The 27,337-nt window shown below is 33.2% G+C and overlaps 1 protein-coding gene across 2 annotated transcripts in view; it reads right to left on the bottom strand.

The window, feature by feature from the left end:
• The window catches only part of HEATR5B (HEAT repeat containing 5B), a 74,039-nt gene that overhangs the window by 27,547 nt on the left and 19,155 nt on the right, over positions 1 to 27,337 (bottom strand). For both annotated transcript variants that reach the window (XM_081068376.1, XM_081068377.1), the window contains exons 11-24: positions 26,245 to 26,356; positions 24,841 to 24,993; positions 23,297 to 23,396; positions 22,867 to 22,976; positions 21,858 to 22,021; positions 20,954 to 21,129; positions 17,840 to 17,945; positions 16,129 to 16,319; positions 13,569 to 13,728; positions 9,709 to 9,898; positions 7,871 to 8,040; positions 2,850 to 2,994; positions 1,271 to 1,510; positions 546 to 797 (exon numbers count right to left, since the gene is read on the bottom strand). In XM_081068376.1, the coding sequence (XP_080924502.1) occupies positions 546 to 797; positions 1,271 to 1,510; positions 2,850 to 2,994; positions 7,871 to 8,040; positions 9,709 to 9,898; positions 13,569 to 13,728; positions 16,129 to 16,319; positions 17,840 to 17,945; positions 20,954 to 21,129; positions 21,858 to 22,021; positions 22,867 to 22,976; positions 23,297 to 23,396; positions 24,841 to 24,993; positions 26,245 to 26,356 (2,269 nt within the window). The remainder of the gene's footprint in view (positions 1 to 545; positions 798 to 1,270; positions 1,511 to 2,849; positions 2,995 to 7,870; positions 8,041 to 9,708; positions 9,899 to 13,568; positions 13,729 to 16,128; positions 16,320 to 17,839; positions 17,946 to 20,953; positions 21,130 to 21,857; positions 22,022 to 22,866; positions 22,977 to 23,296; positions 23,397 to 24,840; positions 24,994 to 26,244; positions 26,357 to 27,337) is intronic.

The following is a 27,337-nucleotide window of genomic DNA, read 5'->3' as shown; positions in this document are numbered from 1 at the left end:
ACAAGACAGACAGTTTGTTACTATGCAGCTTTCTCAGCTTGTCTGGGTGACTTTATTTGTAAAATGATGATACTGAACCTCATAATCTCTGTAAGTTCTAGGGGATATGTGGAATAAAAAGCTTATAAAATATTTTAAAAAATGGTGAGGAGTTTTAGTAATAAACAGTTTTCACCTTTTCAAAAGTACTAAAGAATTTCTGAAATCTGCAAGTTTGAAATCTGCCAAGGCATTCATAAATTCTGACATTCTCCATGCTGGGGACCACAAAATTCACATTATGCATCTCAAAGCTTTGCCATCTCTGTAAAACAGAATGTTAACCTAAGAGTTTTAACACTGAAGTTAAAACTAGGACAATGTACCAAGGAAATACAAGTTACTGTCATCATATCCTTAGGGCAAATGATTTAGATAGGTAGATGGATGGATGGGTCCATAGATAGATAGGCAGACAGACAGACAGACAAAAATGTTACATAGCAGTAAAATATTTTAACCCTTAAAAATACTCTGGGGAAAAGAAGTACGAATTTTAAATTTACTTCTAGGGTTCCGTAGTTTAGCAGACCTTGCCAGGGCAAGATCAAAGTGAGCCGGGTCCACATTCTCACACAAATTGATTATTCGACAAAGGCAATCAGCAGCAAATACGCGAGTGGCCCACCGAGGTGCCACAAAGGGCTTTGATTTATCGTCTTCGCCTAGTGTGGTAAACATGATATCATCATCCATCTCATCTTTCTTTTCCGAGTCTTCATCTTTTCCACTACTCAACAGAGTTGCAGTACTCATATCTATAACAAAAACAAAAGCATATTATGTATAACAACCTCACTTATAGCAAAAATTAGCTTTAGAAATAACATTAATGTTAGAAGATTTCTAATAAAGCCTAAATTCTTACTTCTTTGAAAACAGTAGAACTTTGTTTTTAAGACCAATCAAAAACCAAGGAAAGGATAACACAAATGTATCTTACACATTTTACTAGTTTTACATACTAAGTTAATGACAGAGTAACCTGGAATTTTTATACACAAAAATTTAGTTTGAATTTGGTCATTTTCTAAAAAATAAGGTTCATTAGATTGTAACATAATTTAGCTTTCAAAATTTTTACAGGAATTTAGATTAAAATTTGTATTTTTAAATGTAAGGTAAATTTATATATATATATGTGTGTACAGATAGATAGATAGATATACATATTGGAAGTAAAATTAATTTTAATTATTTTGAGAACATATTTTACATATTAAATACGTACCACTAGAAGCTGCCAGGACATCTTTACAAAGCATGAGCCAATGAGAAAGTTTTTCTACAGCCAGTGATGAAAGCATATGTCCCAAAGTATCATGAATATCAGAACATAATTTTCTATCTGTCTCTCGGTCTAGCATTCCAAAAAGAAGTCCCTCAAGACCCGTTTCTGTTATATTAACACCTTGGTGCCGGTAATGGATATCACTTCGAGAACTAACTCCAGGTGCAAAAGGACTGACATCTGAAAAGCAATTTTTACAAATGAACTTGTATGAGATTTTGTTGTATACTGTAGGTAACAATTGTGCTAAGGAACAAGGCTTACATGTAAATTCACAATGGCAACAAAACCAGCTAGCTATATATACAATTTATCTGTGGTCTCCAGTTTACATATCTTTAGGATTAGAATTTAATCTGACAATTAAAGGTAAAACCCTGATCTTCGAGACTGATTATTCTGAGGTATTTTTAAACAAATCTCCGGGAATGCTCAATATAAATATTTGGTTCTATCAGGTGTGGGAAAAAGACATTTTCTAAATAGATATAATCTAATAGACTGAAAAAATTATTGCTGGAAGAACAAATTAAAACTTATTCAGTCTTATAGTTCTGATTTTTAAAAAATATATAAAGCCAGAACAAAAATTGTAAATGGATTGTATCCTGAAAGTTCATTTAAAAATGTGGAAAACCCTTTTCAAGAAACATACAATCAAAAAGTAATATTGTTATGAAAGAGTAGTAAAGTTTCTTGCTTTATCCAAAAATCTTTTCATTCTCATAAACAGCATAAGTAATAAAACTGGCACCCCTAAGAATGAGTACAGTATGTTTGTTAATAGAACTTTTATTATACTACGCTAAAATTGAAGTTATTTTGTTATCTTGCTTCTTAATACCCAAGCAACTTCTATGCATTAGAAAGCTCTTATAAGCAATAATTTTCTCTCACACTAGGGGAAATATCTCTGTCAACTAAGCTTTAAAATAGTTCCCAAACCACCCATCTCTATAACCTAGACGACCAGCTATGAATTCAAGCTATACTTGAAACCCTCCAAAAAAGCAGAAAGACCTGAGAAAGCAAAGATCTACCCTTTGCTACCAAAACATCTACTGACATTTCATGGCTTATTGGTTACTTTGGCCTTACCTCTTAGAGGAAAAGTTTTATCACAAAAAGTTAACTACTGTCAAAGAATGGAAGCTTTCAGGTACCCCCAAAATAGATCATTTCTCTTTTCAGAAGTCTATTAGTGATACAAAGCAGTATCTCCCAAGTTAGTCATCTTTTATATAGTTAAATCATCCATCCTCAAGGGATGGCAGAAGTATTCAGATACTAAATACTTTTTTTTTTAAGTTACAAAATTTTTTAAAAGGAAAAAATGTAAAATTACCAAGAAAACTACACTGGAATTTTTAAGATGACAACAGTATTATTTTATTTAAAGGAATAAGGAAATGGACCATATTTTAACACACAAACACACAAATATTATTTAGTAAGTAATATTCATTTGAAATTTTAAAATATTTAAATGAAAAGAATATTGACCAATAAAATAACTTACTAGCACCACTGCTCTCTTTGTCCCCTGAATTTTTTGCCAGGCTCATGGCATATTCGCATACTTCAGCTGCTTCTCTTTGTGCAAGCTGCCGGAGACATGCCACAGCTGCTCGTCGAAGTAACAAATGGGAACTACACAAGTGAACCTGGAAACCATAACATTTTGGAAAAAAAGTTGTAATTGTACTTGCTTATGAATATAGGCTCTTCATTTCACAGCCTCAGTTGTTTAAAAAAATATATCAAATAATGGCATTTGGAAAAATAATACCACCAATAAAATATATAAAGAATGTTTGAGTAGGCAAAATAACTCTCCCAAGACCTGGGCACTAAAGATCATAAAATATGTTTAAATGAAAATCACGAAGATCTTTTGCATATCTTATTTTACACGTGGTCCTACTAAACTTTGTCATCTAAACTTTTTAAGTACGGAGATTAAGTAGTGAATGAAAAGTTAGGGGGCAGAGTGCACAGTAAACATTGAAAGCAAAGGGGGGTATTTATTAAAATTTTTAAAAATCAAGCAAACATAAACACTTGAATAGAATTGCAAAACAGAGCCTTTTATTTCAAAAGTTCCTGAAAGAATTGACATAGTATAGTCTGGTACATGAAGTAAAGTCTAAAACACAGCACAGCATAATGATTAAGGGCTCAGGCTCTGGTTGCCAGACTGGCTTTGAATCCTGGCTGTTACTCACTCCTGTGTGACCTTATACTAGTTACCTAATGTGCCTTGTTTGCCTGTATGTAAAATTGAGAAGGTAATTCTTCACAGGAATATAGTCAAAATGAAATAAGTTAATATAAGTATTTTGTTTACAACAGTGGCTGACACATGGTAACTGCTCAATAAATGTTGGCTATTATCATTATTACTACAAATCTGATTTATTAAGAAAATATTATCTTTCGTGTACTGCTTTTGAAGCATGGAAGTGAGTAATATATTTTAGAAAGAATCCTATCTAGAAATGATGAATGACAGAATAATTATGTGGAATACATCACCCCTTCGCAATACTATACAGTGTATTTATACCAAGTATTAAAAAAAATAAAATATAACTGAGGTGAAAAACATGACAGATTTTTTTTCAACAAAATGTTACTTCTCATCCTGAAAATAAACACATTTTAGAATTTTTAAATGTCGTATAATTAGAAAGCTTAAGCATGCTTCGGAGATGGGAAGAATAAGTCACTTAGTCTCTCAGAGTTTCTGCCTTTTTATCCGTACAATGGGATCCTGCCTATCTTACACAATTGTGGTAAGAATCAAATGACCAAATGTATATGAAGTAGAACACCATAAAAATTTACTTACAATTAAATAGAACTGTAACTAAGAAAATACACTTAACAAATATTGACTGGCAGAGCCAAAATGAAAGTTAAAGTGAAAGAAATAAAACATTTTACAGTTTACAAAATGTTTTCAAAAACTCTATTTCAATGTTTCTGAAGTGTATTTTTTTTCCATTTTAACATCTCTAAAATTAGAGGTGAAAATTATAATTGGTGGTAACTTACAGTCACTGTAAACTAAGTAAAAGTAATGGTGTATTTGTTTGAAAACTGTCCATTGACACTTTCTGGTAAAATCCACAAAATATTAGGAATAAAACATATTAAATTTGATAAAAATATGTGGTTTCCTCATGCCCCTTCCTAACCCCTTAGAGAAAACCATCTATACATAGTGGCATCGTCACTATAGTTTGGTTTAGCCTGTTCTTGAACACCATATAAATGGAACCATGTAGTGTGTTCTTTTCTGTGTCTGGTTTCTTCTCATCAATATGTCTGTGAGAGTCATCCGTGCAATTCCATGCAACAGTAGTTCACTAATTTTTATTGCTGTGCAATAGTCTATTAATTACTTAACAGAATTAAATAATTGTATGTAATTTATACACTCTGCTGATTGATGGACATTTAGGTTCTTATATGCATGCATTTCTATCAGGTATTTACTTAACAGTGAAGTTAAGTTGCTGGATCATAGTGTATGCATATATTCAACTTTTATAGATTATGCCTAATTGTTTTCCAAAGACACTTCTTTTACTTACATTCCACAAACCTTAGGAACATTGTGCTGATTGGTCCCTACATTAGACCTCAAACCTTCCTATAAAAACCCATTATTTTACACTTTATGTCATCTTGCTTCCTCTTCTTGTGTCTATCATGTACTTACATCCTGGACAACTGGACACCCCTGCTCTGTTACTGATGACTTGGCATTCAGCTCAAGTCTTTCTCTCACATCTACAATTATCCCAGATGACATAAATGGCTATGTGTGGAATAATTCTGTCAGGACAGGAGAATGAATAACTGGACACATGGTATAGAAAGCTGCTTGCCAGGAAGGCAGTAACAATAATTCAGAGTGCTGGTTCTTCTTTCAAAACCACATTTTGAAAAGTTTTATCATCATACAAATTTTAATACTTTTTTATTATTTAATAAACATGACCATGATGAACAAAACATTTACTGGGGGAAAAAAAATCACACTTCATTTGTATTACACATAGAATCACACATGACCACTTCTGGTGACCATAATTGAGTAAAGCTGAAAATGAAATTTACAAAAATCGGATTTGATTTCACTAATTTGGATGAACCCATGTGTTGACTAATTTTCAGTGTTAAAAGATCTGGTAATGGAGACAGCACAGGGAACTTGTGTCCATATGGAAACAAGACACCCACTTGAATGAACTTTTCTCTCATCTTTATCCTGCCATGCCATCTCCTTCCCACCAGCTGCCTAAAATCTCACTACTTGGTCTTTTGGAAGAGGGTCAGGAAAGTGCTCCAACATGCCTTGTAATTAAACCCTTGAGGTTCTACTGAGAAAATCAGTTTGGAGACATTCTCTTGTGTTAACATACAGGAAACACATTGCTTTCCCTATTATTGATAAACTCCACTGAGAAATAGTGATGTTATTACTTTCCAGATCCTGTGAAATGTGTTCTATCTCACAACGTCAACCTCCAACCTTTAAGGAGGAAGAAAAAAAAGGAGAGAGGAACCAGCCACCTCAGGGGTGTGTCCATCTTCATCACATTCGTCAGTTGCCTATCTAAACCTGTATCATGTAACAAGCTCACCTTGCTCAAGAGATGCCATCTGTGGCCTCAGAGCTTGGGCATCGGACCACTGCTTTTGCAGGATGCTACATATCATGTTGCAGAATGTAATCTATTGTATACTCTTAGTTTTCTTTGTGGATGTTTTTTGAAAACATTTCATGTGCCCCTGGTTTCTGTCCTATGGCACACTTAAACTCCTTGATGATCTGGGACTAATGCAGTTCCCTCTGGTATGGGGTGAAACAGGAGCAAATTTTGTTGAGTAAAGCTAAATATACCACACGAGATGCAATATCTTGGTCTTTCAGTTCCTTCACCACCTTGTAGATGACCTTCTCTTCCCTTTCCTCAGCAATATCTGCCCATGGTTACCTCTGCCTTTCTTTCCCCCTATATATAAGCCTGCTCCTATCTTAACCTTCCTCCCTTGCCCAAATGAGATACATAATTCATCATTTCAGCACTGTCTCGTTAACATCCTCACCTCTGTCATCCTGCTGTCATTTAAGTGAATCTGTTTGGCCAAAGCCCAACTTTGAATGTATCAAAACATCTGGTTGCTCAATGCCTGCACCCAAGTTGTGTACTGGTGCTGGAGAAAAAAATCGCACAAGGGGAATTGGTACCATCATAAATCACACAATGGAGCTGAAGAGGGCCACTGACCTCTACTGAACCCTCAGGACTACCACAGAATCTTCTGTTTCTCCACTTACTCTCATCTTCCACATCCCATTCTCCTCATACTTCTGACCCTTTCTTTGCTCCCTCATTCATGGAACTTGAGCTCCCCTTTTACTTGATTAAGAAAGCAAAAGTCATTAGATAACTCCCTCAACTTCCAGCCACCAAATCTACAAACCCACCTATATCTACGCTCACCCTGTCCTCCTTTCTTTATGTCACACTGGAACAGATATCCCCTTACTTGTGCCCTGGTAACTCTATTCCATTAGAAACCTTGGATGATTAATTATTTCCTTTCTGCCCTATACCTTTAACTCTCCCACACTACTGGCTCTATCTGATCAGCACTTTAACTTCTTACTACTACTGGAGAAAAAGAGTCTCTCCTAACCCCATTACCCACTTAACCTACTGTCAAACTTCTGGAAAGAAGTTTCTGTTTATATTCCATCTTTTACCTAATGTACTTGGGCTTCCATTTGTACTATTTCACCAAATGACTAACCAGTTCCTTAAATGTATCACACTCCTTCCTGTCTCAGGGCCTGTCACATATTTTTCCCCTCTGCCTAAAAATAAATGGTATCTACTCCAATACCATGCATGCTCTTCCCCAACCTAACTCCTATTTATCCTGAAGATCACACGTTAAACGTCAGTATTTTTAGGGAGATATTTTTTGAATGCTTGGATTATGAAGACTTCCCCGTTAAATGCTCTGCTGTAGCCTTTTCGAGCACTTACCTTATTTGTAAATATTTATTGTTGACCATGTTCCCTTGAAACTATAAACTTCATTATGACAGAGGCTTCATCCTTTCTCATCCACAAATGCATCCCCTACACTCTGCATGGCCTGACATATAGCAGGCTCTCAATAAATATTTTTTAAGTGAACAAACTAACAAATGTGATGATAGTAACAGATACTGAGAAGTTATCAATCAAACTGTAGGGAATAAAATTCTGAGTGGGAAAGACTAAAACTATGATCACTCTTAACCAAGAAATAAGTGGTTCATCAAAATATTTCTTAAGATGTAAAAAAGAAAATCAGTGAATAAAATAAATATTCAAAAAATGACTACTGAAGCTAAAACCCTAGAAGTCACCATCCAAGAAACTTCCATTTTCTGTTTTGGTCTAGTTTGATCTTTTGCGAAACAAATTTGGGGCTCCCTAAATAAATCAACAAATGAAACAGCTTTATACTTACACAAAGGCTAGGAACGAGACTAGACAGATTGACATGCCGTGGTGCAAACATGTGAAGCTGCTGAAGGCAAGATATGGCAGCTGCCTGGACGAGAGAATCTGAATGGTCCTGGGTAATTGCACAACCCACCAAACAAGAAGAACGAATGGTGGAAGTTGTTGCTCCATTCCCTGGTAGTAAAATAAAAAAAATAAAAATAAATGTAAAATATCATTATTTTATTATCATCAAACATATTACTAGAAAACAATTAATTTCTAAATAACCTCTCCTTCTGATTACTATTCCAATTATTTCAAAAACAAAGTCTACAAAGTCCACAGAAATGAGTTCAAAACATGACTATATGTGGATGACAATAACGCATCTCTTTAGATTTAGCTAGCTCTTTATATTTATTCCCTGATAAACTTTGTTGTCTTTTAAACCCATCATTGTTTTATCTGAAAGAGCCAGAAGAATCCTTATTCCCTGGTTCTTTGTAAACTAACATTACCATCTCTGTTATATAACTTTAAGTCCCATTTTCCTAATAAAATTAATAGCAACTTTTACAGAGATAGGAAAAATAAATGGTAGTATTAGATAGTGTGTATATAAAAAGTCTTAATTGCCAAACATAAGTGATTTAAAATTTTTACCAATGTAAAATAATTTTATATATATGTATATATATATATATATATATATATATATATATATATATATATATAAAGACCAAACAAAGAAACACAGTTACATAAGAGTTACATTCTAATTTGAAATATGCAGTGTTTCATCATCATCGCATCATAAAGCACTTGGTAAACATCTATACTTAATCAAAAGTGTATACTTATTCTCTCCATATCCTTAGAGTATTCACTGGAAGAAAAGACTATCAACTTTCTCAAAGAGAACACTGAGTCCAGGAGAGAAACATGTCTGAATAACATATTTTTCAATTCCTAGCACTCTTTCTTAAGATCTTTTCTGTTTTCACTTCTTTCCTTTTAAAAATATCTGTCCATAGAGGTTAAGAATGCAAGAAGAAGACATTGATCTGGCTCATGTTTGACCCCAACCACTCACTGGTTCCATATATAAATTTAGATAGTTCTTAACCTCTCTCAGCCTCAGTGTTTCATCTGTAAAATGGAGAGCTATCACTATCTCAGGATTGTTGTCAGAATTAAATGAGATGATGTTTATAAAAAGCTTGACCCATTGAAAGCATTTAATAAATACTGAAATAAATTCTGAAAGCAGCTTATACTTTAAAGATAAATTCACAGTAATTTGCTGCCTTGAGTGTTTCATTTAACCATTAGAATTATTTCAGTGGAACTGAGTGGTAAGAACATGGATCTTAGGATCATAAATCTGTAAAGTTACTTATATTGTCTGAGCTTGCTTCCTCAGGGAAAAATCAATATTATCTACCTTATGGCCATGTTTTTTGAAACTACGTTCTTGATACTTAGAGTTAAAAAAAAAAAAGTGATGCCAAAGTCCATGAAGACAAATGGATGGTACTCCAGGCCAAAGGATTTCCACTTTTATCTTTATCTTCATGAGGCTCCAATTAAAATTTCATTTAGAAATGTTTTCTCTGCTCAAAACTTCAAAAAATACTGTCAGTCATAGGTTTGCTGTGGGTATTACATAAAATAGCACATACAAAAAGCAGAGTGATTCCAGGCCTTCGGTAAATCGCAAGTATTCAGTACATAATAATAATAATAATAATAATAATAATTACTATTATTAGATTTCTTTAAGCCATATGATGATGACATTCAGGAAACTGAAAGACAGTAACTTGTCTAGTTCCTCTAATTTAAGATGGACTTCCTTACCTTGTAGTTCAGGGCCAACAGTAGTGATTATAGCACCCAAGCATCTACCCAAACACTGATGAACTTCAGTATGTGAAGGTGGAACTGTCAAGAGCAAGGTAAGAACTAGAGATAATGTTGGTTCCACATATCCACGATACATTGGGCCACTAGAATCCACTATCAAAGCAAGTGAATGAAGAGACCATGTCTGGAATAAAATACAATTTTATTTTAGTTGTAAGAAATAGAGTATATACATTAATTTTTAAGTTAAATTTTAGTAAATACTATCATCGTACTTTTTTAATCAATGATCTGGAAATACTTAAAAATATGTTCCTTAAGAAATAAAAAGTAGGACATAAGCTACTAATAGCCAATAACCAAAGCAACTGACATGCAAATTCTATGTTTAAAGTTTCTCTGCAGGGTGGCTTTGAGTGTCAGAAATAAAATTTCAATGATGAACTAATTTTCTTCTATTATAATGTATATATATTTCACACTTCCAAAAGACAATGACTTATATAATAAGTGTCTGATTCAATGGATGTTTATGGACATCAAATGCATCTTTCTTGGGCCAGCCCGGTGGCTCAGGTGGTTGGAGCTCTGTGCTCCTAAAGCCGAAGGCTGCCAGTTTGATTCCCACACAGGCCAGTGCCAGATGGCTCAGGAGGTTGGAATGTGGGCTCTCAACCACAAGGTTGCTGGTTCGACTCCCGCAAGGGATGCTGGGCTGCACCCCCTGCAACTAACAATGGCAACTGGACTTGGAGCTGAGCTTGAAACACAACTAAGATTGAAAGGACAACAACTTGACTTGGAAAAAGTCCTGGAAGTACACACTGTTCCCCAATAAAGTCCTATTCCCCTTCCCACCCCCCGAAAAAAATGCAATTTTCTTGCCTGCATTGTTGGAGTTTTGCTAAAGAAACTTGCCTGAAATAAAACAATGAGCATGACAATGTCCTGAGCTCAGATATATTTCTAGAGCCACGACTCTCACACAACAGATCTTCAAGTGCATGGAACCATTTTAGGCCCCTATTATGTTTACTAAGCACAAAGTAATCTTACTGGCTAATAGTATTTACAAAACTAACCCCAGAACAATATACTATTATCAGCACAGGACTCAGAAAATAAAAACTGCCCACATCTAGCTGTAGAAGAACTTTTCTTATATTTCTGCTGTTAGTAGCTCTGAAGGAGAGCTGTACTACTGGGCTGAGGAAAAGGTGGTATCAACAGAGAGATTTCCCAACTTACCAACATAGCAGAAAAAGAAATCCATACCTTCACTTCTACCACGGGTCAATCTACTCCAATCCTAGAGAATTTAGCAACCTGACCTGGACAGGTTATGTATAGAAACCACACCTACAGAAAGGAGTTAGCAAAAAGTAATAGGAATATAGTATCTCAAGGGAGGAAGACCAGAGCACATATTCTGGAGAAAACAAAATTAATAGAAGAAACAAAAGAGGAATTTAATAAAACTATAATAAGGATTTTTAAGACAATATAGTTAAAGCATAAAGGAGATTCTAGAAGTGTTTGAAAAAAATCCACCCAAGATTTATATTAAAAGTTCAGTAGAAAACTGAAAAAAAACAAAAGAATAGTTATTGCTAAAATCCGAAATCATCATCTTGAAGATCAAGATGGAAGAAATATGTATCAGATAGAGTGAAAATACAAAAAAAAAAAAAAAAAAAAAAGGAAAAAGACAAAAGACTTCATATATGAGTAATAGGAGTTCCAGAAAAAGCAAAAGATAAACTTCTGCAGAATTTGATGAAATTTCCAAGCTTTAAGGATAGAGAGAAAAATTCTTACATGCTGCCAACTCAAAACATAAGGTTACAGACATAAAAACATATTTCAGGTAACTTTTTGGCAAAAGCAATGAAAGATGGGGAATAAAAATAGCTGTTACATCCATAAGCACCCATTAATTCAGAGTTTTGTTACATAAGCCATTGTCTTTTGGAAATGGGAAATATATGCATCCATATATAAAAGAAGAAAATGAATTCACTTAAGTTTTATTTCTGTATGCTCAAAGGCACACTGCAGAGAAACTTTAAATAGTATTTGCACATCAGTTGCATTGATTATTGGCTTATGTTACCTTGTATTTTCAAAGAACTTATTTGGAGGTTTTTATAGATAACTGATTAAAAATTGAGATGTTAGTATTTACTGAAATTTAATTTTTAAAAAAAATCAAGCAACCATTAGTCTCCTTTGTGCAACATCAGAAGACAGAAGTACTGAAACATTTATGAATAATGAAAGAAAAGTACTATGTGCCAGGAATATCATTCAAATGTGAAGGCAAAAGAAGCCACTTTTTAGATATACAAGTTTTATAAAAGTAAAGCATACCACTCAGGATCCTTCCTAAAACAATTACTGGTGAAGGAAGTTTTTCAAAGAACAAAAATCTTAAGATAGGAGTTGAGGATACAAAAAAGAAAACACTATTGAACAGTAAATTCTGTAGTAATTATAGTTAAATACATGTAGACAATAATGCAACTGTGAAGTATGATTTTTGAATTAGGATTCTCAAAACAGAAGAAACGTAGGGAAAACTTAAGAATATTGTGCTATTCTGTAAAGATATAAACTAAAATATTAGCTTTGAGGGAATGTAATTGATTCAAATTACTATAGTAAAATGTTCGTCACATAAAAACCATGTTATGTGGTCATGGCGTTTAGTTAGAGGAGTTTAAAGAAATTAAAGCAAAAAAGGACTGAGAAATGGTGAAGATAAAAGAAAGATCACTAGCACCTACTCTTTGACATCAAAGATGAAAGCAGCAACTTCTTGGGTAAAATAATTTTATAATTGTGCTTTTTTTCTTCCAGACTAGTGTGAAAACAGGATTTAAAAAAGCAGTGCAGCACTTTCTAAGGGACAAGATAATGTGGTTTTTGTTTTTAACATTTTTGGAATTTTGTTCATTACACAGCTGGAAATCTTTACCAAGAAGTGAAAGGCAAACTAAACATGTAGACTAGAAGTCTTTGGTGGATTTAGTGTCTTTTATCTAATCGTGAAGGAACTCATTCATGAACTCAACAAACTAATGGCAGACAGTAATGGCAATTAAATGTGTGCATCCCGATATAAAGATGGCAGTTGGGTGCTGTTGCATTCATATACTCTTAATATTTTTAGGTGCTTCAATGTGAAGTGGTAAATCAAGAACACAGTCCATTTTCACACAAATGAAGCACTTGACTCTCAGTATAGTTATTTTTATTTGTATTTAAGGAGAAACAAACAAAAATTCAGAGTACACCTGAAGATTCAACCAATGATCCTGGACCTGGGATACAGTATTAGAAGGAAGAGAAAAAAGGATGGTTTTAAAAAAAAATTGATTAACAAATGTAAGGAAATGCAAAAAAGAGGAAAGGATAATAAATAATAAAAAGAAAATACTAGGTGGGTGCAAAAGTAACTGCAGTTTAAAAGGTGAAAAATAATTGCAAAAACCACAATTACTTTTGCACCAACCTAATGTTTCAAGAAATGTGGAATGGCTTAAATTCTCCAAACAAGACAGATTTAAGATTAGGTTAAAAAACAGAATCTTGTTATGCACTATTACAAATAACAACTCATAAAACAAAATGACAAAGAAAGACCCTAACACATTTTTCCTAACAACGTTTGATTTCCAATCAGAATCCCTACTACAGGTATTAGGTTGGTGCAAAAGTAACTGCAGTTTAAAAGGTTAAAAACAATTGCAAAAATCATAATTACTTTTGCACCAACCTAATATTTTATACAGCAAATAACTGTCCTAAAAATACTATTTAAAAATTTCATAATAAAAAAATTAGTATTTTACCTGGACTTCAGAGGATGTTCCATCTTGTGCTAGAGCCAATAAAATGCTGACACTGGTCTTCAGATGTTGTCCTGAGCCAATACCACCAACATAACGATGCAAACAGCCCAGAGCCAATGAATGCCCAGTTCTGGACACAACATCTCGAGCTGATTTCAACCTGGAAAAAAGTTATGCTTCACGGTCTGGTTTTCTATTTCCCAATTGCAATAAAAAGCTTATGAGCCACACAATAAAAGGGATTTATTCTGGAAGTCAGAAAATACTACAATCATGATTACTTCTTTTTCCAATCCCAAAGTTAGAGATTCAGTTTAAAATGGAGAGTTAAAGTGATACATTTCACTGAATAAAGCTTATTTCAATTCTAGAGAAAATGTGAAAGAGGAACCATAACTTCTCAGTTTTTAATATTAATTGTTGCTTGAAAAGCTAAGAGCCATTTCAAACAAATTTTTATTACTAGTGTTTCAAATAAAAGTTCTTATAATTGGTTTTGAAAATACAAAATAGGTTATTTGTGTTCACAGAATTACAGAAAATGCTTTTAATCTCCATTGAAGAAATTCTCTATAATTATTATTTGAACCTCTTTAAAATGTGCCAGTCTTTTTCCTTTGTGAAATATATCTTAATGAATTATAAAATGTGAAAAAGGAGCTATTGTATATCTTTTTTAAAAGAAGCTTTGAGGTGTATTTATATATAAAATTCACCAGTTTTAACTGTACATAAAAATGTACAATGTAATGAATTCTGACAATTGTATATAGTATATAATCATTACTAATTAGAACAGAGATGTCCTAAAAACATAACATAAATCACATTCGTAATTTTAAATATGCTAGTCTAGATACAATACATCTGTGAAACATTACAGAAGGGAAAAAAGAATCAGGTGAAATTAATTTTAATAATTTGGCAGTCATTTTGAAGAATGAAAGACGTTAAGGATAAATGCAATCTGTGAATTAAGTTCTAAAGCCTTATACAGATTAGAAAGCTGCCTTCATATTGTTACTTTTCAAAAGGCAACATTTCAGTGAGCTAAAAAGCTAGGCCAATTTTCTTAATGATAATCATCTATTAAATGAAGTAAATAATCTACGGTATGAGAATATATATTTTCCAAAGTCTCAAAGTGATTTTCAATTTGAATGGAAACAAATTTAACCAAAAAAACCATGACTTTTATTTTTTTCTGAACTGAGTCTTAAGTAATGGAAGCTACTCCCTCTTAACCAAAAATGGTTTATAACAATGATTCCTGTCTTAACCCTAAGATGGCATAAGATTTTATTAAGCAAATATAGCTGACAGATCTGTATAAGTGATTTTGGCTTTTCAGTCAGATATTATATCAGGAAGATGTAGTGTAGTTAAGCCTGCAGGACTCATTGATGTTTTTTCAAAATATAACCAGATTCTATCAAATCTAAGATACCACAGATTTTTAAATGTAGCATTATTTTATATACTGGTATAAAAGAAAAAATGCTGCTAAATAATTATGACCTTTCATAGAGAATTAAAGACAAAACCCAATTTCAGATCAAAACGTGAAAAAACGGGTAACTTAAAATCTATGTAATAATTAATTTCACATCATAATTAATTATTTGGAAAAGCTAAGAAACTAAGCACTGAAACACTTGCAAACCATTAACAAGACAGATAAGAACAAAATGTCCTTGTGTTTCATCAGAGTAAGTAGAAAATAAATACTACCCCATCTCTCTCTCCCTCTCCCTTCTCTCTGTTTTGGAATAATTAGAATTCAAAATATAATAATAGTTAAGAATTATTAATTTACATAACTAAAGTGTCAGTTCTTGGCCACCCTTGATTTTCAATATTTCTACTTCAGTACTTAATTAACAACCAACAGTCACTAATAATCGCATATTATCATCTTAATCATACGTTTTTAGAACTCTGAGATCAGTCTTTTTAATTAAATTAATGTTAAAGAAATTCTTAAAATCGAATGCTAACTTTAGCCTGTTTAACAGATGATAAACTTAGCAGCAGTTAGAAAAAGAATGGCTTATTTTAAAAAGTGAATAATTAACAGAAAGAATAATGGGGGGAGCAAAGGGAAGAGAAAAGGAGTTCACAGCACTTCTAACAGAAGTCCTACAGTGTTTCCCCGAAAATAAGACCTAACTGGAAAATAAGCCCTCACATGATTTTTCAGGATGACAACCCCTGAACATAAGCCCTAATGTGTCTTTTGGAGCAAAAATTAATATAAGACGCGGTCTTATTTTAGGGGAATCATGGTATTAACAATCCTCTTGATTCTATAATGTAACATTCAAGAGCTGAAACTGAAACCCTCACCACACTGAAAGTATCTAACATATTACAACTTTCCCAGATTCTAGAGTTTTATCAATTACTGAAATAAAAATTAAGGCCATTATGAAAAATCCCAAAATATTGTCACATGCCATACCATGTAGAAAACATACTGTCCAGTTAATAATTATTGATTAGTTAAAAGACATCTTTGTTTATATGAGAAACTTACTTGTTGGTAAAGGGACCCACTTACTTGTCAAAGCTATATTGGGCCATTCTAGCAATAAAAGTTGCTTCTCCAACCACCTGAGCCATTCTTCCAAGAGCTTCCCCTGCTGCACATCGTAAGATGGGGTTTGGATTGTCAAGAGCACCCATAACCAGTGTCAGAGCAGATTTACGAACTTCCTCAGGTCCTAAAGTACTTTTGTTTTCAGCCAGGCCCTAGGGTTATTTATTTATTATTTTTTTAAAAAGGGGGTAATTCATAATCCACAGTAAATAAAAGAAATAAATATGCTGCAAATCCTTGTAAATACACATATATCTTCACACATTATTTTCTTTAGTCATCTTTCACATGCATAACCTATGCCTAGAATCAATACCTGTTGAATTAACAGCAATCACTTTCCTAAACATGATTAAGAACATAACACATAACATAGGTATAGTTCAATCAACCCCAAAACCAACAATCCCTGGGAGTGTCTCTATCCAAAGGCTAGTACTTAAAAGTTGTTTCTATATATAAATGACAACTGTACTATTAAATCAACTGTAATTCAAGGAAGGAAAAGACCCAATATGTATGAACTCTGATTCATTTCCATAAAAATTCCAGAGAAGATAATTATGTTACAAAGAATACATCCAATATATGTCTAAAGACAATGTGATGTAAGACTCATCAGTAACTGAAGGTTCATGTAGTTTGCTCATCATACTAAATGTTGCTATCTCTATTCTAGCTACAGTTACTGTCCTGGAACATTATTTACTTACTTTAAACCAAAAATCCAAGTCATGGTGCCTGGGGGAAATGTTAACTACAGCAGAGGCATTAGCGAGCACATCTATGAAGAAAAGCATACTGTACAGCAACATTACAGTTGGTTCACCAGCCTTCCAATCACTGAGGGAGACCATGACCACCCACTCCTTTTTTTCAAAAACTCAGATGTTGGTATTATCTGATGTTCTTTAAATACGATATATACGAATGGTTATATAAATGGTACAAACCTATTATTTCTATAACCAATGCCTATATCCTTTTTCCCTGATGTTTACGAAAGATGATTTAATTCATATCCATTTAAACACTTAGGCTTGTCACCCTTTTATTTTAAAACAGTCATATCCTACAATAAGCTTTGTTCTGAATAATATAAAAACTTTTCAAGTACATCATAAGCAGCTGCAGGCTGCACAGTATTGTGCATAAACTGACAGGCAAAACAGTTCTTTCTCCTCATATGTGTAGAAATTGAGGTTCAAAAAAGGTAAAAGGAGTTACACAATACATAAACCTGGTGAGCAGCTAAACCAGAACACAATCTCTAAATGCAGCATTCTTTCGACTATGCTTAATTAAAAACAGCCTTTCCTGATACATGACCTAACCACATATAAAACTTAACCTTTATCTAATTAACCCTCATTAGATTATTGGACTTTATTAGTCAACCATCTTTGAAAATTCTGAAAGAACTTACTGCCATTTGTAAAATCTTAGGAATCAAATCAAAACAAACTTTAATATTAACATATAAAATACTTATTTAATTACTTATTTAATTATGACAAGCCTGATATAAAGTTCGTAGTGATTTAATAAAACATAAAAACATAGTTATCAAGTGATATACATGTAAGTATTATCATCTAGATATGCCTGCCTTATTAAAGGCATTAATTACAATCATAGCTCGGAATATTTATTATGTTTTAAAAGTAAATACCTTTAGTGCACTAAGAACAGCAGTAAAAATATTAAGCTGTACAGCTTGCTGGCGGACTCCTTTGGCTTGTTTAACACATTCAGCAAAGTGATCCAACATTTGTAATCTATAATAGGAGTAAAGATCACATTAGCAATACTTTTTATTCAAATTCGACTGAAAAATCATGGCTCACAAATAATGCCCCATGCTGTCTCATTTCTATTTCATTTGTATAGCTGGTCCAAACCAGGAGATCTCCTCCTCCTGAATGAATATATAGACATGGTTATCAACTGGAACAAGCCAAGAGACTAAATATTAAGTTTCAATTAGCAAAATAAGGTCATAATTTCACTGGCCTTTAGCATTAACACCAGTGTCCAACAAAGTGCCCGGCATATAGTAGGTGCTCAAGGTTTCTTGAATAGAATAACAACCATTAACAATGCATCTGTGTGGAAGATTTTTAAGTTGGAAATATGAAAAGGGAGCATAATTTTCTTTTTAAAAAAATTGTTTAAAATTTATTTTTATTTTTTAAAATTAAATTTTATTTGAGTGGCAATTGTTAGTAAAGTTACATAGATTCCAGGTGTACAACTCCGTAATACATCATCTATATATCATACTGTGTGTTCACCACCCAGAGTCAGTTCTCTTTCCATCACCATACATTTGATCCCTTTTACTCTCATCTACCACCCGCTTCCCCCCTTACCCTCTGGTAACCATTAAACTATTGTCTGTGTCTATGAGTTTTTGTTTCTTCATTTGTTTGTCTTGTTCTTTTGTTGTTTTCAGTTTTATATACCACATATCAGTGAAATCATATGGTTCTCAACTTTTTCTTTCTGACTTATTTCGTTTAGCATAATAATCTCATATGATCTAGCAATCCCTCTCCTGGGTATCTACCCAAAAAAATCTGAAAACATTTATCCATAAAGATATCTGTGCTCCGATGTTCACCGCAGCTTTATTTACGGTGGGCAAGACATGGAAACAACCAAAGTGTCCTTCGATAGAGGATTGGATAAAAAAGATGTGGTGTATATACACAATGGAATACTATTCTGCCATAGGAAAAGATGACAGTGCTGTTTGTGACAACATGGATGGATCTTGAGATAATTTTCTTTTTAAAAAACACTCGCACATAAAATAAAATAATACCTCATGTCCTATCTTTGGAATCTAATTGAGAGATTTTTTTAAAAGATTAAGCTTTGGTCATTTTTTTAATGTAAAAATCAAAAGTGAATCTTTTTTTATTATTCCAAAATTTTACACAAGACAGTTAACAACTACAAAAATCATAGCCATTTGAGACTACTTTTAAAAGAGAATGAGATCATTTCACATTTTTCTAAACAGCAATGGGGTGGGGCAAAGGAATCTAGGGAAGTTGGATTTAGTTCTAAGATAATTATGACCTATCATAGGAAATCAAGATCTCTCCAAGGTCACTATAAGGATTTAAGTTCAATTTATAAAAGGACATGGTTCTCAGGTCAAAGCATTCTTTAAAAATCACATAGGAAGAAATCACCTAGTCTCTAGTGGGAACTCCAGTTAGAGATACTGGGACTAAAGCTGACTATTTCTACTTGCTGACACAGATCCACATCTATCAGTGAGGAAGTAGGGTACTACTCACACTGCTTTCAAACACATACATACGAAGAGACACATGGTCTCCAACACTATCGTTAAAAATGATTTGCCTATAAGTGATCTCAGATACATAATTTTTATAAAAGCTTATTTAAAAATATTTTTTCTATCACTGCTCAGCCTTTTGGCTAAAATCAAGTATAATTTTTTTTTCTTATAAAATACTAACTTCATTTAATTTGAAAACTATTAATGAAAAGTCACTACCCAGAAATAACCACTGCTACCCTCGGTACATTCATTTTTTCTTAGGTCTTTTTCTTATATATACCCATATGAACTTGAATACACATGTATATTTTTATGTGTTTTAAAATACCAACCTGGAATCTTTACTTGCCTTTTATTTTCCTTTTTTTATTTAACATTGTATAGTAAGCATTTTCCAATATCAAAACATTGGCTCTGTGAAAGAAGTATTCTAGCTTGTCGACTTTCCATAATTTATTCACTCATTCCTCCATCATTAGATACTTGTTATTTATTATATTTTAATAGAATTTATTTATTTATACTTCCCCTTGTTCTACAGAAGTGAATTTAATGTATTTAAAATAATCCTGGATTCTTATTATAGCTCTCATAGCTGGCTGTATAACTTTGGGCAAACCACAAACTCTTAGACTAGGATTTCTTTACATTTAAAACAAGGGCATTAAAACAGATGCTTTATAAGATTTTTTTCATCTTTAATGTTCTTTAACATTTATATGGCAAGCAAATGTTCTTAAATATATCTAGGTAAAGTAAAATTTCATATTTGAAAACTTCCCCCCAAAGCAAAAAGCAATTAACCAAGTAACCTACACATTTAAAAAATAACATTTGTATTATTTTTTACATACAAATATAATAATGTTTTTAAGGCATATTTTGTAAAACGAGTTATCTGTGATGGTTTTGTATTACTTCATTCTCACTCTTCCTTTTAGGGAAATCACCATAAATATATAGGGATAGTGTCTGCGGACACTGAATACAGCAAACTAAAATATTCCTGTCAGAAAAAGAACCAGTTACCTTAGTTTTCCAAGTTCTAGAGTTGAATCATCTGAAAGACAAATGTTATTAGGAGTAGACATCTCACCCATTTATTTGTTCAACAACAAAAACCAAACACTTACCAAACTGATGTCCCTAATTAAAGATAGAATCAAAACACACTTATAAAATAGCAAATAAACTATCAAAATGAAAATTTTGTTGTGTAAGCTATAGTCCACAATATAACGGATACTAGATGCTTGTACACGTGGCCAAATCTTTAAAACAATTTCAAAGTATGTGGAATTTGTATGTAATGTTTTTTATCACGTATGTGTCACTTACGTTATTAAATTTATGAGCCTATTGTTTAGGTAGTAATTCACCTTACTGCAGAGTTAACTGACATGGGAAAATCTGCTGTTTGAATATAATTCATATTTTACTAAAATACCTAATTGACTTTATACTAACCGGTGTTTGTAAGAAACATGAGGAAACACTACACCAAAAAGAGCCACAGAAGCGTCGATGACTGAAACTCCAAGAGGGAGAGGACCAGGCACAGCTTCTCCAGCAGGTATCCGTAAATAAATGGAGGATGGATCATGCTCCAGAGCCCCACTTCCAGATGCACTGTTTGGCTGGAGCTGCAAAAGAATGACATAAAAGTCACTCAAAAACTACTTTAGGCAATTCACTTACTAAGTATTGGGCAAGAAGAATAGAATAAGGGAGTAAGGAGAGTATAGAATAAGGGAATAGGGGAGTAAGGAGAAAACGTAAAAAAAAAGAACAGAATGACTGAAGGCGAAAATTTTTAAATAGATGGAAATATAATTTGTCCCTTAAAGAAAAACATCAGTAACAACTTAAATAATTTTAAGAAAAGGATTATTCATTCTAAAATATTTTTACACTACCTACCTTAAAATATTTAAGCAAAGCAATATCAGGTATAAATTAAACCCGCACTAATTTCTTTAAAAGAGGCTTTAGCAAATCTTTTTTTAAAAGTACATAAGAAATAATGTATTCAGTGGGCAAAAGTTTCTAAATCTTCAAACTACTAACTCCCATTCCTCTCCAACCTATCAGAAAAACTCTAAAACAAAACGCCAATAACCAAAAAACCTGCTAAAACTGATCTTTGCCACAGACACCACAGGGTATCTGAATACAAACAATATTGAATAAAGACAATTTGCCAAATTCTAACTATTGCTGTTTACCTTTTTCACTATTTATCCACTGCCAGGAAGCCATCTTAAATGTCTAAGAAAGCTCAATAAAAATTAAACCTTAGTCTGTAACACTTTCTCTTTCATACCACTGTTTTCAATTAAGCAAGTAGTTCATTCCCTGTATGGTTTATTACCTGGTCTTCAATTGACTTATGATCAGTTTCTTGAAGCCAGGAACCAAGAAGTACACTGTCATCATAATGACAGAGGGATCTGAGGAGTGAAGTAGTTGTATTGGCTGAATTGTCAGTCAAAGTGAATTCTGCTACCAGTTCTCTAAGAAGTGCGTTGAAAGAGCCTAAAACATAGAACTTCAGATCAGATTAAAAAGAATAATTTTTATTGAAATGATAATCATTGCCTACAAAGAGCAGCAACATGTTCAACAGAAATAAATAAGTTTCTGTTTCCTTTTTAAAAAGTAAATATTCAATGCTGTTTTAATATACAATAATGGTACTTCCTTTTTTATTATTGTATTGTGCCTTTTAGCTCAAATTATTTCAAGTAATTAAAAAACTCAAATAAAGATTATTTTAAATATATTAAATGTGACAGGATTATTATTTATTATTAATTACCTAATGATATACAAACACTGAACCATAGCATATCAAAATTCTTGGGCATGGCTGAACTGGAAAAAAAAATCAATGATTGATTCTAACATTAACATTTTATATGATATTTAATTTCTTCAAAGCACATTACTATTCCTCCTCCAGATTCCTACATTATTGTCTATTTTATAACATATATGAAACAGTTTGGGATAGTTATTAAAAGCATAGACTTAAAAGAAAAACCAGCTAGGTTTGAATCCAAGCTCTGCCACTGACTATCTCTCTGGTTTGGGCAAACTGCATTACTTTTATGCACCCAAGATTCTGCATTTACAAAATGCAGCTAATCACCTCATAAGGTTAAGGTTAGAATCAAAGATGTCAATACACGCAAAGGGCTTAGGAAGGGCCTGGAACACAGTAAGAGCTGAACAAGTATTAGCTACTCTATATGAAGAAAAGGAAGTGGTTGCCTTCCTTTGCATAGTGAGTCAGTGAGAGGCGTGATCACCACTGCAGAATATTGTGAAGAACTGGAAAGGTACACTAAGGAATTTTTATTAGATACTGTAAATTTTACCTTCATAAGTTTTTGGAGGTAACAAAGCCAAAATATCATAAAGTCTTAAACGGACCATCGCAGCACTAGCTTTCAGATGAGCTCCATGGGCTTTAATTACAGATGGAATGCTAAAATATCAAAAGTATAGTTAGTATCATCTTATCAAAATAAGTATTACTTATAAACATTTTTTCAGCGATGCATCAATGAACTGTCAAAGCACATTGATAAATATTACACATTCACTTTATTTTGTGACCTTTACTGTAACAGAAACATTATAAAATACAATTTTATTTTGATCCACACCATGACTACAATTTAAAAAATCACTTTACATTAAAAAAAACAACTTATGTTTCCCATATGATATTAGAAGGAAATACAAAACATGACTATTGATAAATATATAAAACTGGATGTCAATTTGTCATAATTGCTTACTTACTGTGACATCATAGTCATGGCACATTCAATAGGAGTCATCAATTTTCTAATCACATCTTCAGTCAGGAGTTCAGGACAATGTGCAACAAAACTCCTCATTGCTAGATAAAATTTTAAAAAAGGACAGATCTGAATCAGTTTTGTCAAGATGAATAAATAAAATTATATAAAGGTTTCCTACAATTCTTACTTATTATACGGTTCAGATCAAAAGAACCAATTGCAACTATAGAGAAAAATCATTAGAAAAGGGTAGAAGGGTGGACAGCAGAAATAGAGGGAGGAAGATATTTGTTAGGGAAATTTCTATGAATGGGAATTCAGAGATCTCTAACCCCATATGAATTCAGATGACTACAAAGAAAGAGGTTTCAATACAGAACCAAGAGTGAACACAATGGCCCAGTAAGAAGGCGTATCTTTTTCGGCTCTTTAGCAACAGAACTAAGACTAAAACAGCTCTTAGATGTGTGGGAACAAAACTGGCACTTTGCCCTGTTGCCCTTATGGGTAAGCATATGTCTGTCTTTCACAATTTGAAAAAAGAAGCACTTTACACCTTGAGATAAATTTAAAACAAAGCAAAACAAACAAACAAAAAAAACAGGGTCACCCAGTGTAATTATAGTTCCCAAATGAAACAAAACTTGAGCCTTTCCTGTAGGCTAATGACTCCCCAACAAAAACAACAACATTCATAATTTTTGTAATGCTGATGTCTGAAAAATTATCAACATTTGCAGATTTCATAAATGATAGGAGGAAATAGCTGTTTGTTTATAAGGAAGAGACTAACTTCAAACTCAGTCACCTTGGAAGTCCTGAGTTTCTTTTTCCCTTAAATACCCACTGTTTTTTTTTGTTTGTTTGTTTTTCTATTATTTATTTATTTATTTATTTTTATTAGTTTCAGGTGTACAAGACAAGGTAATACTTAGACGTTCATCATCCACATCCCTCACACTGTGAACTCCCCTCCCCCCACCCACCATCCCCCCGACCTCACACCGAGCCACCACACCACACATACAAAATTACAGTTGGCATTCACCAATGTTTAGCTTCTGGTTTACAATGCCATGATCAGGCATCCACATTATCTCTGAGGTGGTCTCCCAAATAGGACGCATGTCCATCGGATACCCAACAAAATCTTTACAACATTATTGAATAAATTCCCCAAATTAATTTTCAGAAAACCCTGAGGCCATCTTGTGGTTACCAGCTGCTAGTACCCACTGGTTTTTTTCGTGGTGATCCAGTGCTCCTTTGACAGGTGGAGATTGTGATAACTGGGAATGAAGAGGCCTGGGTTCCAGCTCCTGTTTTACCCCTACTCTATCCTCCTTCTCAGAGTCCCAGGCTCAGTTAATTGCAAAATTAGCAAACTAATAGATTATTTATAAAGTTTCTTTCTAAATATAAAAGTATATAAATTTACCATTACATATTAAAATAAAAATCTGACGTAGTAACTTTCCTTCACTTCACAAATATTTTAGTAATAAAATAATATTCTGAAGGTACATCCCTTTCAGTTCTTACCACATAAAGCTCCAGCACGGCCTTCCAATGTTACCTGCCAGGTAAAAGAATCACCTCGGGCCTTCTCAGCCTCCAATTCCTTTAAAGAACGAGGGAAAACATTTCGCCATAGTAACAACATCTTGGGCAGATGGTAACGAACAACAGAGGGTCCTAACAGAGAAAACGAGAATACAAAACCATGCATATATATAACATACGTTACAATCAAAAGTCAAAGAGCCCCACCCAAGGTTTAACAATAGCGATCATTTCACTACATCTTTATCTCTAATATTAATATTAATATCTAATTTTCAAAATGTTTCTAATTCAGTAGGTAAAACTACATATCTATTAAAGCATAATAAAATTCACCTAAAAAGTATCAATATTTTTACCATGTAAATATAAAACAAATCCACAAAAAGTAATCTAAAATATATTCAGAATGGTGAATTATATATTATCAATGATAAAATATATCTGGGACACATTTTGTGGTCTCTTTTCTATAAATATATGTACGTAAACATATATACCTTCTCCCACACACATATAGACATATATGTACATATATAGACATGTACAAATAGACATGTATGTACATATATATATCATACAGATATACAGACATATATATATATATTCTTCCATTTGGGGGGCAATTTATATGGTTAATTTAGTTTTATGAGGAAGCAGAATATTTAGAACTAGAAACTTATATTGACATTGCTAAGAATTCATTTAACATAGCACTTAACAAACTTAACATAAATTTCTGATAAAGAGCTACCACTATTTATTTTCTTTAGAAAACTAAGTCAAATTAATTTCCAAAAGGCAGATGTTTAAAATGGTGAGTGACTTTGTGTACACACACACACACACACACACACACACACACACTTTTTATAGAAAAACATGTGAACTAAAAGGTGGATGTTATCTCATCACAATGATAACATGTATTTCTGTTCTATGTACAATGCTATACTTTGCCTGCATCTCTGACGTGTCACAACATTGAGGAAAGTGAGGATAACTCCAAGAAAGTTATCCAACAACACTGTTTAAATGTGACTATACCAACTTTACTAAAATTATGTCACGGGCCTTCTTTTTGGGGATGAAATGTGCCCCCACTACTCTTATCTCTTTTGATTAACACTAAGCTAATCAATTAGACCACGGCTATTCTGATAGTAAAGGTGAAAGTTTTTTAACAACTTTTTCACTAAACGTACTTAAGCTGAAATTGCCAGAAAGAGAAATCTACTACCATATGATGAGAAAAACACCTTTACCATTTTACAACCTCATTCAAAGTCTGAATGTGAACTGTAATACTTTCACATTAGATGTTCTTTATAGTCTACTGGCAGTTATAGAATAAGACAAAATCCTACTCAAAGATACTTATACCTAAAGTCATAAGTGCTCCAAGTAAAAGCCATCCAGCTTGGGTGCGCTGTAAAGATAGCCTGCTATTTTGGGCAGCCGTTCGTAAGAGATCTTCAGCAATACTAACTACCATCTGCAAAAAAAGTTTAGAATTAGATTTCAATTTAAACACGTTAAAGAAATTTCACTGATATGTGGTATATAAACCAAAAACAACAAAAAAACAAGACAAACAAATGAGAAACAAAAACTCAGACACAGACAATAGTTTAGTGGTTACCAGAGGGCAAGGGGGGTGGGGGGAGGGAGATGAGGGTAAGGGGGATCAAATATATGGTGATGGAAGGAGAACTGACTCTGGGTGGTGAACACACAATGGGATTTATAGATGATGTAATACAGAATTGTACACCTGAAATTATGTAATTTCATTAACAATTGTCGCCCCAATAAATAAATTAAAAAAAAATACATAGCTAGTATATTATTAAAAGAGCTGTTCTTTTTCGTTGCTGCTGTTAACTTGTTTTTAAAGAGGAAACATTAAAACCTACTCAATCCTGATTGTACTGATGACTCTGAAGAAACTCAGAATAGTGTAGTGGTTATGCGCAAGCTCTAGAGCCAGACTGCCTGGGTTCATATCCCAGCTTTGTCATTTCCTACTTTCTGACCTGGGACAACTTAACCTCCTTGCCTCAAGTCCCTCATTGGTAAAAGAGAGATAATAGGAGTGCCCACCTCACTCTTAACGAGGGCGAAATAAATTAATGCAGTAAAGCACTCAGAACAATTCTGGTCCATGTAACCACCCAATTCTATTATTATCAGTGCTATTATCCTACATTCAAAGATTTGTTGAATTCCTCTTATGCAACTGACATTAAGCTAATCTTATGGTGCTTAAAATCTTAGAGGGGAAGACATAAGAAAAATGAGAAGTAACAGCAGCACACGATTTTGTAAATGACAAAATAGTGTAGATGTAACGGGTCAGAAAGGCTATCATAGACTGCATAGCTTTGAAGAGAGATCACGAAAGAGGTGGAACTTGTATTCGGCTCCAAACAAATTGATAAGTTTGGTACTGGGGGTGAAATTCTAATGTAAAAGA

Source organism: Rhinolophus hipposideros, assembly GCF_964194185.1.
Source record: "Rhinolophus hipposideros genome assembly, chromosome: 12".
Lineage (NCBI taxonomy): Eukaryota > Metazoa > Chordata > Mammalia > Chiroptera > Rhinolophidae > Rhinolophus > Rhinolophus hipposideros.
Note: the sequence above shows the minus strand (reverse complement) of the source record. Positions and strands in the feature narration are given on the sequence as shown.